The 19,967-nt window shown below is 45.4% G+C and overlaps 1 protein-coding gene across 4 annotated transcripts in view; it reads right to left on the reverse strand.

The window, feature by feature from the left end:
- Positions 1-19,703, reverse strand: part of MBD2 (methyl-CpG binding domain protein 2) — a 68,773-nt gene extending 49,070 nt beyond the window's left edge. For 3 of the 4 annotated variants that reach the window (XR_014024861.1, XR_014024862.1, XM_081315682.1), the window contains exon 1: positions 19,184-19,700. Coding sequence is in view for 2 of the 4 variants with exons in the window: in XM_081315682.1 (XP_081171808.1) it covers positions 19,184-19,299 (116 nt within the window). In the remaining 2 variants the exon portion in view is untranslated. Of the gene's footprint in view, positions 1-19,183 lie in introns of all 4 variants that reach the window. The other variant, XM_081315683.1, reaches the window with a different exon arrangement.
- Positions 19,704-19,967: the final 264 nt, after the last annotated feature.

Consider the following 19,967-nt stretch of genomic DNA (forward strand, 5'->3'; position numbering starts at 1 on the left):
TTTTCCTCCTCCTCCTCTTCCTTCTTCGTGTTTTACCACAAGTGCAGGTATTGCTTTTTTGAATAAAATGAATATTCACCCATTGGTTGTAACAGAAATTAATTGACCACTTGTAGTTGAGAGGGAAGGACTTGCCCAAAGTCACCTAGTCAGCTTACATGCCTAAGGAGGAACTAGAACTCACAGTCTCCTGGTGATTGACCCAAATCAACCAGCCAGCTTTCATGCCTAAGATGAAACTAGAACTCACAGTCTCCTGGTGATTGGCCCCAAGTATTTCAGCTAGCTCTTATAATTAAAGCAGGACTAGAACTCACAGTCCCCTGGAAACCTCAGCCAGCCTCAAACACAAGATCAAACTACCTCTCTTGTAATCCTAAAAACATTGACGTGATTTAACAAAATTTCTTTAACCTTGTTTTGCTAAATAAGTCCCAACTGGCTGAGTTAATACATTTATGATTCATAAATCATTAGTTATAACATATAATGGCTGATCTATACAAGCCAGACCCAAACCGACCAATTTATGGCTTATATTTATAGCCTTAGTATTTAAAAAGCCAAAAATGGCCTTGAGGGATTAATTCCGTTAGGTGGCCAGTTCTCTCACCTCCTCTCCTTGCTTTTTTTCCCTGCTCTGAAAATCTGAAGCAGCACAAAAGAGGCAGAAATGCATATACAGGTAGTTCTCAACTAATGACTGTAATTTTTTATTTATTTATTTATTTTTATTCCATTTATATCCCGCCCTTCTCCGAAGACTCAGGGCGGCTTACAAGCTTAGCAGTAGCCTTCATTCTATGTATATGCCTGCTTATTAGGGCTTTCACACACACCCCAAGCGGCATTATTACAAAGTCAGCTTAATTGCCCCCAACAATCTGGGTCCTCATTTTACCTACCTCGGAAGGATGGAAGGCTGAGTCAACCTTGAGCCTGGTGGGATGCGAACCTGCACTAATTGCAGGCAGCTGGTGTTACTTAAGGAGGCATTAGCCCACTGCTCCACCAAGGCTCCTTAATTGAGCCCATAATGATAAGTCGTGATAGTTATTAACTGGGTTACTATGTGACCTTGCCCAATTTTATGGACCTTTTTTTGCAGTGATTGTACAGTGAATGTCACAATTATTAAAGCGAATGCAATGTTCAATTTGGGGCATTTTTTTTGCTAGTAGCTGGAAATAAATGCTGGTTTTCAGCAAAAACATCATACATTGCAATTGCATGACTATGGGATGCTGCATAAACGCAAGCTGGTTGACAAAAATATGGTCATATGATCATAGGATGGGGTCCAACCATTGGAACTTCAAATACAGCTCATAAGTAGCTTTTGGGGAGGTCCATCATAATTTCAAATGCTTGTAAGCAAGTGGTCATATGTCGAAGACTACCTGTACACTTTTTTGGCATATTCAGGCTTTATGATGGTATTTTTCAATCTTGGCAACTGTGGACTTAAACTCCTCTTCCCAAAGTCTTATTTAGAGCCGTGGTGGTAGTGGTTAGAAGGCAGTATTGCAGGCTAATTCTGCTGACTGCCAGCAGTTTGATCCTGACCGTCTCAAGGTTGACTCAGCCTTCCATCCTTCTGAGGTTGGTAAAATGAGGACCCAGATTGTTGGGGGCAATAGGCTGACTCTGTAAACTGCTTAGAGAGGGCTTAAATCACTGTGAAGCAGTATATAAGTACTATTGCTATTGGTATTTTTCTTCACAACGCCCAAGTGTCATGGTTCCGACAGATGAAACTCTTCAAAAGAACTTTGAGGCATTGTTTACCTTAAAGGATCTTTTATTCAAGTAGCATAATATCGGCACTGCATAATCGAAGCTAAAAACTGAATTCCCCTCCCCTGGGCACATAGTATCAATTCCCTCCTCCAATTTACAGTCATAAATCACATTCCCCAATTAGCTTAAAGCTCTGGGCCTCCTCTCCAGCTCTCCAGCCCAATTCTTTATCAGCTCTGGGCTCAATAACCTTGATTCTCACGCTAGGTTTAGTGTTGTTATGTCTAGCTGGACTCTCATTCACATTCCCCCCCCCTCCCAGCATCATCTAACTCTAAAAGCGAAAGGGAAAAGATGGCTACATTTCCATCTGTTGTCAGTGCAAAAACATCCGATGTCAGCAGCGTTGACACCATGTTTTAGTCCAGTTTCTCTCATCCTCAGCAACCCGAAGGTGCATGAACCTCAACTCCCAGAATTTCCCATGCCGACTGAGGAAGTTTGGGAGTTGAAGTTCATATATCTTCAAGTTGCCTAGGTTGAGAAACATTGCTTTCTGAAGTTAAGGAGACTTAGAGCCAGTGGCTAAGTGCCAAGGATTAACCAGTTATGTGCTGAACAGCTCATTAACATTTTGCCCAGTGTACCTATTAACCAAAAAAAACCCCTCTCTATTTCTTAGTTATTTAAATAAGCAACATTTTGTGCAAAGTAAGTGTGCCTTCATTTGCAGCCCCTACTGATTTAACTTTTCTCCAGAGCAATACATCCACTAAAGGCTATGCTGACTGATCTGGTTCTTGTTTTAATACTCTGATTATGTGTTTCTACATAACCAGATAGTGTTACCCCACAAGTGCTTTTTCCAAACGGCAACTTTTTTTTTCTTTGTCCTTTGAAAACGTTTCACTTCTCACCCAAGAACCTTCTTCGGTTTGCTTCTTGGATGAAAAGTGAAACATTTTCAAGGAAAAAAAAATCAAGAAAGTGCAATTGCGTTGTGGGGAAAAACACCTTTGGGACAGCCGTGACCTGGATGATTGAGCATCCTCACAGACAAAAGAGCAGTGCCTAGCAGTATTCCAAGCTCATGTTTTAACCATTGAGAACTTCATCACTGATTACCTGGAATATTTGAATTGATAAAACCAACCAATGTTTTATAAGCTGAAGGCTGGGAGATTCTGTTTCTTCTGTGTTACATTGCCTTATGGCTCCGTATACAACCCGAACCAAGTATCTTCATCTAGATGAGAAGATTATCTATTTTTAATGGTAAAATTAAGTAATTAAGGGAATTAAAATTAAGTACAGCAATCCCGAAAAAGACGTTCAGTGAAGGCACTGCACCAGAAAAAGTTTGGGAAGCCTGCCTACATTGTAATCTGTTCATACATAAGGTTTCTCTCCTAATTGAAAGACTTACGAACCTTCTTCATTTCCTTTGCTTATCCCCAAGGCTTCTGAACATACGACACCCCCTGTATTTAAAACATGGCCGTCAAGCCCAAACTTGTCCTTTTCTGTGTTTTTCTGGATTGAATTCCAGGCACCTACAATGAGTTGTAATTTTTTTTTTCTTTAGCAGCCCCTTACAAATCAATTTACTTCAACCTTATTCTGAAACTAAAATAATTGCAACCAGTTACACAATGTTCTTATAAGTATAAACTATGTTTGTGTTTATGCTTCATGCTTAACTCTATTTTACGGAATAAACCACAGGGAACAGAGTTCACAGAACACACTAAATCCAGAGTAATGGAAAACAATGCTATGATTATAGTTTAAAGATAAAAGTCTGGTTCACCCAGCTGGTTAGGATAATGTCTGGGCCCCAGCAACAGCTGACGCACAAACTATCTCAGCTTACTTTAGAATTAAGTATTCCTTAGAACCCAGATTCTGAAACTTAAATCATGGTTTACCTGGCAGATTGGTGGGTTTACGCAAAACACTACACCAAAATCAAACAAACTATATTATAAGTTCCTACTTTTGCATGGCCTCGAGCTGAAATCAAAAGTTCTTAAACTGATACTCTTTGTTCATCCATAATTATAAATTAGTAAACTGTATGAACCATGCCATTATCAGCAGCATTAGGATTAGAAATAAAATAATTTATTTTTTATTTTTATTATTTATATCCCGCCCTTCTCCGAAGACTCAGGGCGGCTTACAATTTAAGCACAAACCAATGTGCTTAGCAATAGCCTTCATTCTATGTATATGCCTGCTTGTTAGGGCTTTCACACACACACCCCAAGCGGCATTATTACAAAGTCAGCTTATTGCCCCCAACAATCTGGGTCCTCATTTTACCTACCTCGGAAGGATGGAAGGCTGAGTCAACCCTGAGCCTGGTGGGATGCGAACCTGCACTAATTGCAGGCAGCTGGTGTTACTTAAGGAGGCATTAGCCCACTGCTCCACCAAGGCTGCTTCCCCTTCCCACCATATATTTCAACCCATTTTTAAACATTTATATATTCATTTATCTGTATCCCGCCTTTATTATTTTTTTAAAAAAAAACTCAAGGCGGCAAACATAACTAATATTCCTTTTCCCCACAACAACAATCCTGTGAGGTGGGTTGGGCTAAGAGAGAATGATTGCCGCAAGGTCACCCAGTTGGCTTTCATGGCTAAGGTGGGATTTGAACTCAGGGTCTAGCAGTTTCTAACCTGGTGCCTTAACCACTAGACCAGGGGTAGGCAACCTTGGCTCTTTTATGACTCGTGGACTTCAACTCCCAGAATTCTGGGAGTTGAAGTCCACGAGTCATAAAAGAGCCAAGGTTGCCTACCCCTGCACTAGACCAAACTGGCTCTTGTAAACATTACATAACTAAAGCCACCCACAAGCTGAACTCAATTCCTGATGATAACATGAGTATATGGAGAGGGGGCACACAATCCTGATATGATTTGCCCTTGTTTTCTTCTGGGATTCTTCTGAGTCTACTGCTGCAGGAATTCCTAGTGGCCTCCTATCCATGATCAGCCAAAGCTGGCTGGGTGCTCCCAGCTGCCTGAGTTTTCAAGCATCGCCTTTACCCTGAATCGGCCAGAACACAACTGGATGCTACCACAAATTTAGAGTGACTTCTCACATCAGAAACTTATACAGGCATACATAGGCCCAGGTAAGTAGCTCTTAAAATGTTTTTTTTATGCAGGAAAGGTCTGAATTGTTTTAATGATGCCAGGAAGTGGTACCGGATCTGATGAAGAAAGGAAATATATATATATAACCATGCTCAGTTTGTGGGTGGCTTTAGTTTGTAATGTTTGTAATGTTGAAGAGCTGTGCTGGGATTTTTCAGCACCCTGTTGCATCTAAAGTTTTCCAGAATTTGTGAACTTTGGGGGGGGGAAGGGAATTCAAGAATAAGAAATTAAATGAAAGCTAGAGAAAGATGGAAAGTATGGAGTCCTTGATACTTTCTGAGCTTGCTTTATTTCTTACAGACATTTTATTATCCAACTAGGTAACATCATCAGTTGTAGAAGGGAGTGGGGTTTGCTTTCTGTTTATATACCAATGGCTTGCCCTGTCAGTATTGGTGGGAGGGGTCTTAGGGGAGTTCCTTGATTGGTGTATTATATATACCGTCAGCTTGTTTGCCGTTAGTTCCACGATTAGGGTGCTGTTGACTTCTCGATTGATCTACTGTTAATCTTGGTGTTAAATCTCTGCTCATATGGTGTTGATGGCTGGTCAGGTGGTGTTTTGGAGAGTGAACAACAACATGCACATACAGCCAATCTCCAAATTAGTACTCCTATAAAGGCGCAAAGCCAACTCAGTTACACATACCCCCAGTCAATCACAACTGAAAGCTGAAATTACACCCAGTGAGGAAAACCTGGTCCCTGCGCTTCATCCAGAAGTGGGAGAAAACTCCAGAGAAACCTCATCCCACCAATATGGAGAGGAGGAACTTCCCCTGCTTCTACTCCCAATTCCCTTATGATCAGATTCACACACACACACACACACACACACACACTCACCAGCAAAGAGTTGGCCTTTGCAGACAGTCAACTGTCCAAAGGGACTGCATCACAAGGCCACGGTGGTGAGATGGTGCCTGAAACTGGCCAATGACAGGCTGGCTCATTTGCATATGATTGGGGACACTGGGTGGGGGAACATGACGCCATCCAAAGGCGAAAGTAACCTTGGAAAGTGAAGATAATAAGGAAGGGGGGGGCAATTAGACAGGTTTTGGAGACCAAGGGCAGAGTCTTCCCTGCCAGCAAACTCTTGAGCAGAGGCCAGGATGTGCAGGCATCTTTTTAAACAACTTGATGGTTGACAGAGCAAAAATGGACACAAACATTTCTTTTCCTAGGAGAGAAAGAGTGTGTGTGCGCGCGTCTCTCTGTGTGTGTACACACGCTGCCAACCGTTGGTGCTAAACAATAGCAAGCGAAGCCTTGGCTGGCGCAGCTGCTTATAAATGGGACTGCAAAACAATCAAGAGAAGTAAAATGCAGATGCTGAACCAAGACTAAAATTCCCAAGTGTTTGCAGTTCTATAGTTCTAGGTCACAATCTAGGGCAGAGCCGCAGTGAAAATCAGGAGGGTCTGAATGGCTCTGTAAAGAGGGATCTGTTTGCAGCTGGGAGGGGCAGGGATAAAAAAAAAACATCAATGGTATCATTGAGTTTGGACTGTCCATTAGGACTGTCAAAGTGTCCCAATTGTAGGAGAAGAGCCTGTTCCCTAATCAAATTTGTCAGTGCAGTACACACCACTAACTTCCTTGAAATGCAAGCAATATCGCCCACCTATCTACCTACCCATGTACGTTGTGTTACTTTGACTTAAAAAGTGGCAATGTCCTCCAATTCACAAAAGTGAATTGGGTTCATCATTCAGCTTCCTCCTCCCAAAGTTTTATTTTTCTTCAATATTCCTATTTTTCTACAGTTCTCCCTCCCATGTTTCCATATCCCATATGTCTGATGTTTCTCAACCTCAGCAACTTTAAGACACAATTTTTTCAACTCCCAGAATTCCCATGCTGGCTGGGGAATTCTGGGAGCTGAGGTCTGTGCACCTTAAAAGTTGCCGAGGTAGAAGAACAATTTTTCTACTCAGAAAAAGGTACAATGGGGATCTGTCTGCATACTCTTGGGACTTAACTGAGAAATGGAATAGAAGGAGGCTGGGAACATCTGAAGAGAAGCTTGCATAGGGATAAGCAGGTGGCCCCCACAGTCTTTAATCAATTTGTATAGGTAATCCTCGACTTATGACAACTGAAACCAAAATTTCCACTGCTAAGCAAGGCAGTTGTTAAGTGAGTTGTACTGCAGTTTACAACCTTTTTTGTAAATAGATGCATTTGTTAAGTGAATCATGCACTCATTAAATGAATCTGCAGTCATTAGGAGAATCTGGTTTTTCCTCCCCCCATTGATTTTGCTTGTCGGAAGCCACGTGGGAAGTTTACAAAAAGTGATCAGAAGACTCCAGGACAATGCAACTGCCATAAATACATGCCAGTTGCCAAGCTCCTGAATTTTGATCAGGTGACCACGGGGATGCTGCAACCGTTCTATGCGTGAAAACTGTCACTTTTTTTCCAATGTCGTTGTAACTGGACCCGTACCAGTCCGGTTTCAGGCCCAGTTACAGCAGGGAAACGGCATTGGTCGCACTGGTAGATGATCTCTGGCTGGCCCGGGACAGGGGTTGCTCCTCTGTCCTGGTCCTACTTGACCTCTCAGCAGCTTTTGATACCATTGACCATGGTATCCTGCTGCGACGGCTCAAGGGGTTGGGAGTGGGAGGCACTGTTTTATGGTGATTCTCCTCCTACCTCTTGGGCCATTCGCAGTTCGTATTGGCAGGGGGGCAGAGATCTACCCCGAGGCCCCTTTCTTGCAGGGTACCTCAGGGGTCGGTTCTCTCCCCCCTCCTGTTTAACATCTATATGAAGCCGCCGGGTGAGATCATCCGTGGCTTTGGGGTGAGATATCACCAATATGCAGATGATACCCAGTTGTTCATCTCCACCCCGAGCCAACCCAGTGATGCCCTTGACGTGATGTCCCGGTGCTTGGAGGCGGTGCGGGTCTGGATGGGAAGGAACAGACTCAGGCTGAACCCCTCCAAGACCAAGTGGCTGTGGATACCGGCATCTCGTATTGTCCAACATGTTCCATCTCTTTTGATGGGGGGGAGGTACTGCCCCCCTCAGAAAGGGCTCAAAACTTGGGTGTCCTCCTGGATTCACAGCTTAACGTGGAAAACCATCTAACTGCTGTGACCAGGGGGGCCTTTGCACAGGTTCACCTGGTGCGCCAGTTGCGCCCTTTTTTGGACCGAGATGCCCTATGCACAGTTACCCACGCCCTTGTCACTTCTCGCCTGGATTACTGTAATGCTCTCTACATGGGGCTGCCCTTGAAGTGCACCTGGAGGCTTCAGCTGGTGCAAAATGCGGCCGCGTGGGTGCTTATGGGAGTATCTCGATACTCCCATGTTACACCACTCCTCCGCGAGCTGCATTGGCTTCCGGTTACCCTCCGGGTGCGATTCAAGGTGCTGGTAATTACCTTTAAAGCCCTACATGGCTTAGGCCTGGGGTACTTGCGAGACCACCTGCTGCCATTGTCAACCTCCCTTCACCCGCTTTGCTCCCACAGAGTCAGCCTCCTCAGGGTTCTGTCGGCTAGGCAATGCCTGCTGGCGACCCCCAGGGGGAGAGCCTTCTCTGTGGGCGCGCCGACCCTCTGGAATGAACTGCCTCTGGAGCTGCGGACGGTCCCTGACCTTCGGTCCTTCTGCCGTGACCTGAAGACATGGATGTTCCAACAAGCGGGCTTGGACTGACTATGGTTTTAAATTTGGCTTTTATTGGGTTAAATTGTCATTTATTTATAACATCCATTGTTTAATTTTTTAAATTTTGTACTTTATGTTTTTTAATTTTTTATTGTTGTGAGCCGCCCTGAGTCCTTGGGGAGAAGGGTGGCATATAAATTTAATAAATCTCAATCTCAACTTCAAATGGCCACTAACTGAATGGCTGTAAGTCAAGGACTACTGTAACTTAGCTCAAAGCAACACTACCATTGCCCTCCTCACACCCGTCCACAAGATTTTCATTCTTCAATTTTGGGAGTGAAGAAAGAAAAAAAAGATCACTCACTGAACGAGAAGGGTGACAAATAAAAGCTGAAGAACATCTCAGCCCATCCTATGAGAAGCCAGGCTTTATGCCTTCACATTTGTTGAAATATATATTTTAGAAATGGAAACACGGAGGGAATGACCAGGTTGGCATTATACATGTACTTGGCCCACACAAGAATATTCCATATCTTCAGCGTGTAAGTTTGTACAAACATCTCTCCAGCCATCTTATGGAGGCTGGAATAGTAGCTGCAGGTAACACCTCTTGCAATTGGTCAAAGAAATAAGATTGTCTTCTGGCTGATGATAGCCAAATGGAAGGATTGTGATCTCACACTGAGTGTCTGGATGCTGAATGGGATACATATGGGATGTGCTAAATGCCTAGGACAGGGGTAGGCAACCTTGGCTCTTTTATGACTCGTGGACTTCAACTCCCAGAATTCCTGAGCCAGCCATGCTGAGGGGAAAGGGAGAAGTTTCCAAACTGAGCCATGCTGGCTCAGGAATTCTGGGAGTTGAAGTCCACGAGTCATAAAAGAGCCAAGGCTGCCTACTCCTGGCCTAGGACAGGGGTGTCCAACCTTGGCAACTTGAAGACTTGTGGACTTCAACGCCTAGAATTCCCCAGCCAAGCAAGAGGTCTGGTGAATTACCTTCACAACAGAATCAGAACTGGAGGAAGTAGCTTATGACCAGTCCTTCTGCTTACAACCATTGCAGCATTCCCATGGTTACGTGATCAAAATTCAGGCCTAGTTGCAGCATTCCAGGGTCATATGCAACCTCCCCAGCTGGCTTCCAACAAAGTCAATTGGAGAAGCCAGATTTATTTAATGACCATGTGACTCACCTACAGTGATTCGCTTAAGAACTATGGCCAAAAAAAAGGTTGTAAAATCAGGCACGGCTCTCTCAACAACCGCATTGGTTAGCAATGGAAGTTTGGGACCCAATTATGGCCATAGGTTGAGGACTACCTGTAACAGTCTAACCTTCACCTTATAGCAAAGCAATGCAAAGTACAGGTTCCCCAAGAAATGGTTGCCCCACTATCAAAAACTTCCAGTGAGAACAATTTAACCTGGGATAATGTTTATGGACCTCCGCAATCATCCATGAATGAATGAACGAATAAATGAACCTTTATTGTCAAAGTACAACCATGTATACATTGAGATTGGCTGAGCCTCCCTTCGTGCCCCCACCCCCAACTTACAGTGACACAAACCCTCCATCTTATTACACCCTGTGAGCTAACTGCACAACACACTGGCCTCGCAAGTCAATTATGCATAAAGTTTATATTATTAAGTTTATATTATATTATATTAAATTATATCCCGTTCAAAAGCCTAACAGCCCATGGATAAAAGCTGTTCTTCAGCCTGTTGGTACGGCTGGCTATACTCCTATATCTCCTACCCGATGGTAGGAGAGTAAAGAGGTACCATCCAGGGTCTGAGTCGTCCCTAAGAATTTTCCTCACTCTTTCAAGGCAGTGAGCCCTGGCGAGGTCATCCAGTGGTGTCAGGGGACAGCCCACAATGTCTTGTGCTGTGCTCACCACCCTCTGCAATACTTTCCTATCTGCAGCTGTCAGACCAGCATACCAAACCACAATACCATACGAGAGGACGCTCTCTATAGTAGACCGGTAAAAGAGGGTCATAAGCCGTTGTTCTACCCTGTTCTTCTGCAAGACCCTGAGAAAGTGAAGTCTCTGTTGGGCCTTTCTGGCCACCTGGGTTGTATTAACTTTCCAGGTCAGATCTTCGCAGAGGTAGACTCCCAGAAATTTAAAGGAGGAAACTCTCTCCACACAGTCCTCCCCGATGTAAAGTGGGGCAGGTTCCTCCTTTTTTCCTCCGGAAGTCTAGCACCATCTCTTTTGTCTTGCTGATGTTCAGGTACAAGTTGTTGTTACAACACCATATGGATAGTTTTTGTACCTCCGCCCTGTATGCTGTCTCATCCCCACCTGTAATAAGACCCACCACGGTAGTATCATCTGCGAACTTAATTATCGCAGTAGATGGGTTGGATGATACAAAGTCATATGTGTACAAAGAGTACAGGTAGAGGCTAAGCACGCAGCCCTGTGGCGAGCCGGTGCAAAGCTTCAGGGGGGTGGACAAAGCGGACCCGACCAAGCCCCAAAGGAGCTTTCCCAAAAGGCAACTGAACTTTCTTCACCTGGGACCCAATTATCCTCTTTTTCAAATGAAATTTGTCTTGACTTTGAGGACAGTAAGCACACCTTTCTCCTGTCTTTAAGAAGCAAAGCTACATCACACCTAGCCTGAACCTCTCTAGACTAATCCCAATTTCTCCAGCCTCCAAGGATTCTGCTGCCCACTCCTGAGACTATTCTGATTTTTTATACCCTTCTTAAATAGCAACATCTACAGGCAGTCCTTGACTTGCAACCATTCATTCAGTCTTTTTTTTTAAAATTTTTTAAAAAAAATCCCATTTATATCCTGCCCTTCTCCAAAGACTCAGGGCGGCTTACAATCTAAGCACAAATCAATGTGCTTAGCAATAGCCTTCATTCTATGTATATGCCTGCTTAGTAGGGCTTTCACACACCCCCCCCCCCCAAGCGGCATTATTACAAAGTCAGCTTATTGCCCCCAACAATCTGGGTCCTCATTTTACCTACCTCGGAAGGATGGAAGGCTGAGTCAACCTTGAGCCTGGTGGGATGTGAACCTGCACTAATTGCAGGCAGCTGGTGTTACTTAAGGAGGCATTAGCCCACTGCTCCACCAAGGCTCTTTAAAGTCACCATTCAAAGTTGCAACCTCACTGAAAAAGTGACTGACAAGCATTTTCCACACTTATGACCGTTGCAGCATCCGCATGGTCACGTGATCAAAATTCAGATGCTTGGCAAATGACTCACATTTATGACAGTTTGCAGTGTCCTGGGGTCACGTGATCGCCATTGGTGACCTTCTAAGTCAGGCATGTCAAACTGCCGGCCCGTGGGCCAGATGCATTGTGCTGAAAACGTGCCCACCCCATTGCCGGCAATGGGGGGAAAGTCGCGATATGTCGCGTGACATCGCGAGTTTGACATGCCTGTTCTAAGTCAATGGGGAAGCCAGATTCGCTTAACAACCATGTTATTAACTTCACAAGTGCAGTGATTCACTTTACAAGCGTGGCAAAAAAGTAAAATGAGGCAAAACTCACCTAACCCATGTCACTTAGCAACAGTAATGTTGGGCTCAATTGTGGTTGTAAGTTGAGGATTACCTGTATTGGAAAGTTCCCACCCCTGTATAGTTTCAGCGGTTACACTGATGCAGTTACAACAACTCCTTATCCATTCCTGCTGTATCAGCAGTCAGCAGCACCTGACAGATTTTCGTCTGTGCTCGGAAACTACGCAGACTTGGATCTGGTCAGTAGCATTCTCAGGAGGTCATCAGAGAATTCCAGGGCTGGAAAGTCAACAGGAATGTTGAAAACCATCCCAGAAGGAAACAGTGACATTCAGCACTTGTTCCATTGCCAAGAAAATTCCATCACTGAGTTCATACAAGTCTCCAGGAGACCGGCTCAACTCAAGGGCCTCTTTGCCTTTAGTTCTTGCTAGCAGTGGAATCCTGGCACTGATCCAGTCTAGGTTCACAATCCTCCCACATTGTTGGAAGACAGGAAAAAGAAAACTGACTAAAGAGAGGTGGCCTTGCCTAAGGCTAAAAGGTAAAGGTAAAGGTTCCCCCGCACATGCGTGCTAGTCGTTTCCAACTCTAGGGGCCGGTCCTCATCTCCATTTCAAAGCCGAAGAGCCAGCGCTTGTCCGAGGACGTCTCCGTGGTCATGTGGCCGGCATGACTAGACTCCAAAGGCGCACGGAACGCTGTTACCTTCCCACCGGAGTGGTCCCTATTTTTCTACTTGCATTTTTACGTGCTTTCGAACTGCTAGGTTGGCAGAAGCTGGGACGAGTAACAGGCGCTCACTCTGCTACCCGGCACTCAGGATTCGACCAGCCAAACTGCCCATCTTCTGATCGACAAGCTCAGCGTCCTAACCCACTGAGCCACCGCGTCCCTCTTGTCTAAGGCTACTGAGAGGCAGAAGGAAAATCTGAACACAATCCTTTGTGATTCATAATTAACAAGAGAGGTCTAAACTTGCCTACTTAAAATAATGTTTCACCAATCTGTAGAAATATCTCAAGGGTTGCACTGCACAGCAAAGCAATGAGTTCATTTTTTTTTCAAAGTGACTACATGGAGAAGATCTCATTTGTGGCCTTGATGGTGGCAAAACAGTCTTGTCTGATTAAGGAAATGACGATAACTGCATGCATTAATGACTGAAAACCCTTGATGAACTTTTACTGAAAACAAGAAAACATGAACTTTGATCTATGCGTTTGATGATCAGAAAGGGTAGAATATGGGGAAAGCGAGAAAGCATGACATAACCTTAGAGAGTATAAAACATGAATATATTTATAATTGCTGTGAAGATGAGAAGAAGCAAAATAGTCGAAACTCTACTTGTTCTCAAAAGTCCAAATAAATATGCCCATTGGGTTAAAAAAATGAGGATTTCTGCTGTAAAATTGAAACAGAGGGGTAAAAAAATGAATGTTTTTAAAAGACAGATCAGGACTCAAACAACAGCTGGATCCGACATGTAGGTTCTATAATATTTCACACAGTAGCATAGAAAGCAGTTCTGTCCAAAGTACAAGGAATTCTGCATGAAAACCAAAATAAAAATTGTTCTTGCTTTGAACCCTAATTTTCAAAGACTGGATTTAAACACCCTTGCTTTAGCCATAGTTGGATTATTGAATAAATTAGCAACAGAAAAAATGTGAAACAGTGTCAAACTATATTAGGGGACCATAGTATAGTAAGTACACTAATAATAAAGGGCTAGTTTTATTTTTTACGGGACACGGTGGCTCAGTGGGTTAGGACGCTGAGCTTGTCGATCAGAAGGTCGGCAGTTTGGCCAGTCGAATCCCGAGTGCCGCGTAGCAGAGTGAGCGCCTGTTACTCGTCCCAGCTTCTGCCAACCTAGCAGTTCGAAAGCATGTGAAAATGCAAGTAGAAAAATAAGGGCCACTACGGTGGGAAGGTAACAGCGTTCCGTGCGCCTTTGGCGTCTAAGTCATGCCAGCCACATGACCACGGAGATGTCCTCGGACAAGCGCTGGCTCTTCGGCTTTGAAACAGAGATGAGCACCGGCCCCTAGAGTTGGAAACGACTAGCACGCATGTGCGGGGGAACATTTACCTTTACCTTTATTTTTTACAGTTGCAAATGCCTAAGATGTGGCCATTTGTAGAACGGCCTTAGCCCTAATAAGCTGAGAAATTCTTAGAGCCTTTTTAGTCCTGAATCTGTATCTTGGCCCAAAACTTCTAAATAAATCTTCTGTCTGACTCTCTCATTTTTTTAAAAAAAAGCTGACTTTTATTCTAGGGATGCAGTGAGTTAAATCTTCATCCTATTTCATTTGCTTTTGAGGTGCTTTCTTCTAGGTTGCCCCTAAAATGTTTCTGGTTATCTTAAAGGCCTGGAAGGATTTCATTGGTAGAATGACAGGTAAGTGCCACAAACTCAATCCAACTTAAAAATAAGCAGATTGATTAAAAAAAAATGATAATAAATGTGAGTAAGTTGTTGACTGATGCAAAGTGAACTATTAACGGGAAAGGCAGACAAATTTTGAGTGTTTGGCTGCAGCATGCAATGGTTTCTAAACATCCAAAGTGATGTGCATGGATGATGCTCTAAGTCACACACATGTAAATAGGCCAGAAAACCTGTGCATAACATGGATCTTTCCTATTAAACCATGGCTGTCCATCCTTTTTGGCTTGCCTAGGCTGCACCGAGTGAAGAGAAGCTGTTTTGGGCCACATGTAAAATATATAATTAACGTATATAAAATACATAATGTTAAAAGTTAATGATCTTGGGGGGGGGCACATCAATAGTTATCCATGGTTGCATGCAGCCTGTGGACACCGGGTTAGACACGCCTGTTTTAAACCGTTCGGAGCTACTTTTAAGGATTGCAGTTTCTGTTTCCCCACTTTAAAACAGAAACTTAAATTCAGTGCCATGCTGGGGAAACTCGAGATGAGAAACAGAAGTTACAAATCCATGTGTCCCCTTCGGTACTACAAGATGCCCCCCCCCCTGCAGTTAATAGGCAAAGGATGCTGGTTTCTCAAAAGAGAAGGAGAGAATATTTTGCTGGAACAAGTTAGCATCCGTATAGTTGTGCTGAAGGTCTGGCTCCCCAGGTGCAGAAGCTGACGCAGGGTGCCTGGCCTGCTAGCCACAGGAAAGGCAGCTGCTACAGCCTCAAAAGTGCACAGGCAACATGACAGATAAAGAGGGCTGTGGCTGTCACCTGCCTTCCTTCAAAAAAAAAGCAGTTACAGTTTTATAAGTCTATCCTCAACAGAGTTCATGGTGGGTTTTTTTTTTCTTCCATGTTTACAAAGGACACAGGTGCAAAAATCCAATGAAAGCTTGGTATACTAAGAATAACACTAAACAGTGTATCTCAGATTAGTGTACACAGTTTGACAAGAACATCCCCCAACCTATAGAACTGACTAGAACAGTAATGAATACAAAGGTGTTTTTTTTCTGCTTCAAACACTCCAGAAATGCAACATTTGAACCAAAATGTTGACCTGAAGACTTGGTTATTCCAACAAGCGGGTCTGGACTGACTATGTTTTTTAAAAAAATTTTGGCTTTTATTGAGTTAAATTGTCATGTATCTATTACATTTATTGTTTAATTTTTTTTTAAATTTTGTATTCCATGTTTCTTAAAAATTTTTGTTGTTGTGAGCCGCCCTGAGTCATTAGGGAGAAGGGCGGAATATAAATTCAATAAATCTAATCTAATCTAATCTAATTCATACAGGGTTCTCTTTTCACCTAATCAATCAGAGGAAATCACAAGAAAGCCAACAACCACCTGAATTAACCTAGATCACATCTCTGCCACTGTGTGGCCTCAGATAAGGCACTTTCTTTCTGTGTTGCATTTTAAATGCACACTCACACCCAGATACACACAGCTGCATAGAAAGAGAAAAAACAAGGAGCAGTAAAGTTCCAAGTAGAGAAGGAAAGCTATTTAGCTATTTCTTTTCCAGCTAGTCCTTCAGTAAATATTACCTGCAGGAAACGTCTCCTATGATAAAGAAAAGAGAAGATAAGATAAGATGGGGGTAAAAGAAGGTTTAAGTAGGTATTTCCCCCCCCCCCCGCAAAAAAAACCTGGTTTTTGTACCTAACTGAACACCCAGTTCCTATTTATTTGTTTGATTGATTGATTGAAATAACCTGGACTATTGAGCGGTGGCTCAGTGGGTTAGGACGCTGAGCTTGTCGATCAGAAGGTCTGCAGTTTGGCGGGTCGAATCCCGGGTGCCGCGTAACGGAGTGAGCGCCTGTTACTCGTCCCAGCTTCTGCCAACCTAGCGGTTCGAAAGCACGTAAAAATGCAAGTAGAAAAATAGGGACCACTATGGTGGGAAGGCAACAGCGCTCCGTGCGCCTTTGATGTCTAGTCATGCCGGCCACATGACCACGGAGACGTCCTCGGACAAGCACTGACTCTTTGGCTTTGAAACGGAGATGAGCACCAGCCCCTAGAGTCGGAAATGACTAGCACGCATGTGTGGGGGAACCTTTACCTTTTAGGTATCCCCCCCCAAAAAAAAAACCTGGTTTTTGTACCTAACTGAACACCCAGTTCCTATTTATTTATTTGATTATTTGTTTGTTTGATTGCTTGAAATAACCTGGACTATTGAGGGAGAAGTAGTTCAAACTGGGATAGCAAAAAATTCAGGAAAAGTCCGATAGCACCTAACACATTTTAGTACAAGGCTGAAGTTCATAAAAGCTTAGACCTTTTAATAAAACCTGTTCATCAGAAAATATGCTGGTAGACTCTTTTGGAAAATTATGTGAGATTTTCAAGAACTTGCTTCTCAATGGCAAAGTCTGGCTGGGGAATTCTGGGAGTTGAAGGCCACCCACACCTTTTCAAGTTGCCAAGTTAGGTAACTGCTGGGTAAAGGATTTGTAACCACCTCGTTAAAAGTGTTAACCCACAGTTTGTAAGCTATTCGTAAAGACAGAACATACAGAAATGCCACTACTCTCAGCCACAGTAACAGGCGACGATGAAGCCTTTTTTTTAGTTAGAAAGCGATGGAGAAAAGATCAGGCTGAAAATCAAAGTAGAAGGCCCACTGAAGATCAGATGTCAAGGTGCTCTTATGTCATGCTCTCCAGCAGATAATAAAAATGAAGGAACGCCCAACCTTGGATTCCAGCCCACGAGAGCGAAGAATGGAATCATGGGAATATTATACAGGATTCACTTCAAGCAGAAACAAGAATGCCAAGTTGCTTTATCCAGAATATATATATTTTTTAATGTACCACCCAAAACTGGGGAGTGTCAGTTCAAACCTCAAGAGTGGCTCACCAAGGCTGATGGCGGAAAGAAACCACATGTTACTGCCTTGGGCTGAATAAGCAGGGCTGCCTTTTACTATCAAACTGGGTTCCAGCAGGACACTTTCCTCATTGACTGAAATAATCCACTGAATCGTAAACTAACCAAACAGGCCGAGTTGGCACAGCTTGCTAAGCCACCAACCCCTGCCAGCCACAGAGAAATCAACCAAGCGTGGCAAGCTGTTAGGCTTTAACTGTCTTGGTTAGGCAGGGTGAGTGAGTGCAGAGTTTTCATACGGGTCACCAAGCACTCATCGAGGCTTAATGTTCCAGTAAAACCTCCCACTATCCCCAACACAGAGATCTAGCACCCTGCATTTATTCAAGCACATTACTGGGAAAGAGGCTGAGCGAATGGACAGGAGGCCACGAGCAAGACGGGAGTCTGGCCCAGGCCTCTTTCCTAGCTCAACCTAGAAGAGCCACACGGCCTGGACTTCACTCCACAAACATTGCCAAGTTCATCTTATCAGGCACAAACAGCTCAGTTTTTCATAGGAAAAGGTCGTTGTTTTTCACAGCAGGCCCTCAGAGCTATAAATGGATCCATCCAAATAAACAGAGGCCCCCCCCTTTTTTCCCCCTGAGTAGCCATTAACTCTGGAGCTATGGTTCAAACACATGGCCTCAGACATCATGAACCAAACTGAAAGAAAAGAAATTGAAAGCAGCTTCTTCTTCACTGCCGTTTCCCTTGATGGAGTAAAATGTTCAAAATGTGCAGTTCACCCAACCAGCCAAGTGAGTTTGGAAAATCCAGTCTAACACATCTGAAGGGCACCAGGCTGAGCAAGGAGGCTTCATCCTTGCCCGCCTAACCCTTCCCCATACCAGCTTTTAAAAGCCAGGTTCCTACAGTTGGCAAGCAGAACAGCAGCCCAGAAATGTTCTCCAGGGGAGGGGAGGGGAGGGAGGAAAGCTTCCCTGCCATTCAGAGTTTGGAGAGGAAAGCTGGAGTGTCTGAAGAGGCCACCTGTGGTCTGATACGATGCAGATCTGTCAGACGGCCATTGCAGCCAAAGGCTCGGAGACAGAAAGGGGTCTATTTTCCCACAAGGCAGGAAGATGAAACTTCAAGGAAGAATGGGGCGTGTGGGGGGGGGCAGGTGAAGTTTAAAAAAAAGGGAGAGGAGTGGTACCCGAAGGGAGGGATGCGGAGGAAATGTGAAATCAGCCCAAGAGGATGGAAAGGAGAAACAGATCTACTTTTTACCCTTTGCACAAATCTTAGGCGCTAGGCGCCCCCTCCCCCCCCCCCGCCCAGCGATAACAGTTCAGTTCTAAAATTAGGAATTTCAAACTCTCTGCTTTCTCGAAAGTTACAACTCTAAACTTTCCTTCCCGATCTCCCCCACCCCCCAACGTGTCTGAAATGCGAAGTTGCCCAGAACTGAGATGAACCGCTTCTTCGCACGTTCAAAAAGCACCGCCTCCAAAAGTTGTACCTCTCCGAGAGCGGGCACACACACACACACACACACACCCCTCTCTAGACATGCTCAGAGGCACAGCCGCCTCTCGCCTCCCAAGCGAGAACCGGAGCATTACGAAACCGCCGCCAGGGTTACGCCCTGACTCAACCCTGGCAAGCTCGTAGTTTCCTACGCAGGCGGGAAGCCAGGTCCCCGGTGGAGGCGCGCTCCGGCTTTTCCCCGACCTCCTCCGGGGTCCCTTCTTCGCCCTCAGGACCCCCAGCTTTCCTTCCACCACCACCACCCCCACCCCACCCCCCTCCGGCCGGCTCACCTGAAGTAGTAGACATCGCTCTTGCCAGCGCTCAGCCCCGATTTGCGGATGACCTCCTCCTTCTTCCAGCCGGGGGGCAACGCCGGACAGTCCACTCTCTTGCCCCGCTTCTCCATCCGGGGTTCTCGGCGGTGACCCTCGGCCGGAGCTGGGGAAAGTGGGGCGCTCCCGGGCCGAGGCCTGCTGGCCAGCTCACCGGCCCCTTCGGCAGGGGCGGAGGGGAGAGGTCGGCGGGGCGCCCTGCCGGGCAGGCGCCAAAAACGACGCTGGGACTCCCTGGCCCGGGCGCGTCGGAGCGGCTGTCCAGAGGCGGCGGCGGCGGTAGCAAGTACCCACCCCGGCCGCTTCCTTCTCCGCGTCCGCTGCTGCTGCTGCTGCTGCCGCCGTCGAGCCCTCTTGGCCAGTGCCGGGAAGGAGAGTCGGGGCTGCGCGCGCAGGGCTTCCCTTCGGCCAGGTGGCGGCGGCGGCGACAGCGGCTGCTGCTGCTGCTGCTGCTGCTGCTGCTTCCGTAACTGAGCCTCGGAATCCGTGTCATCGGCGCTCGGAACCTCGGGGTCATAGAGCCCGCGCGGCACAGTCAAGGGAGGGAGGAGAGTGGGAAGGATGACGGCGCGCCAGCCAGCCAGCCAGCGAGCGAGCCGCCGCGCCCACGCCCGCCCCAGCCGCGGTCCCGGCCCTGGCCCTGGCCCCGGCCAGCCAGCCAGGCAGGCAGGCAGGCAAGCAAGCAAGCAAGCATTCCCGGCTTCCTAAGACCGCCCCTTTCCTCGATCCCGCCCCGTTCCAG

Source organism: Vipera berus (assembly GCF_964194415.1).
Source record: "Vipera berus genome assembly, chromosome: 2".
Taxonomy (NCBI): Eukaryota; Metazoa; Chordata; class Lepidosauria; order Squamata; family Viperidae; genus Vipera; species Vipera berus.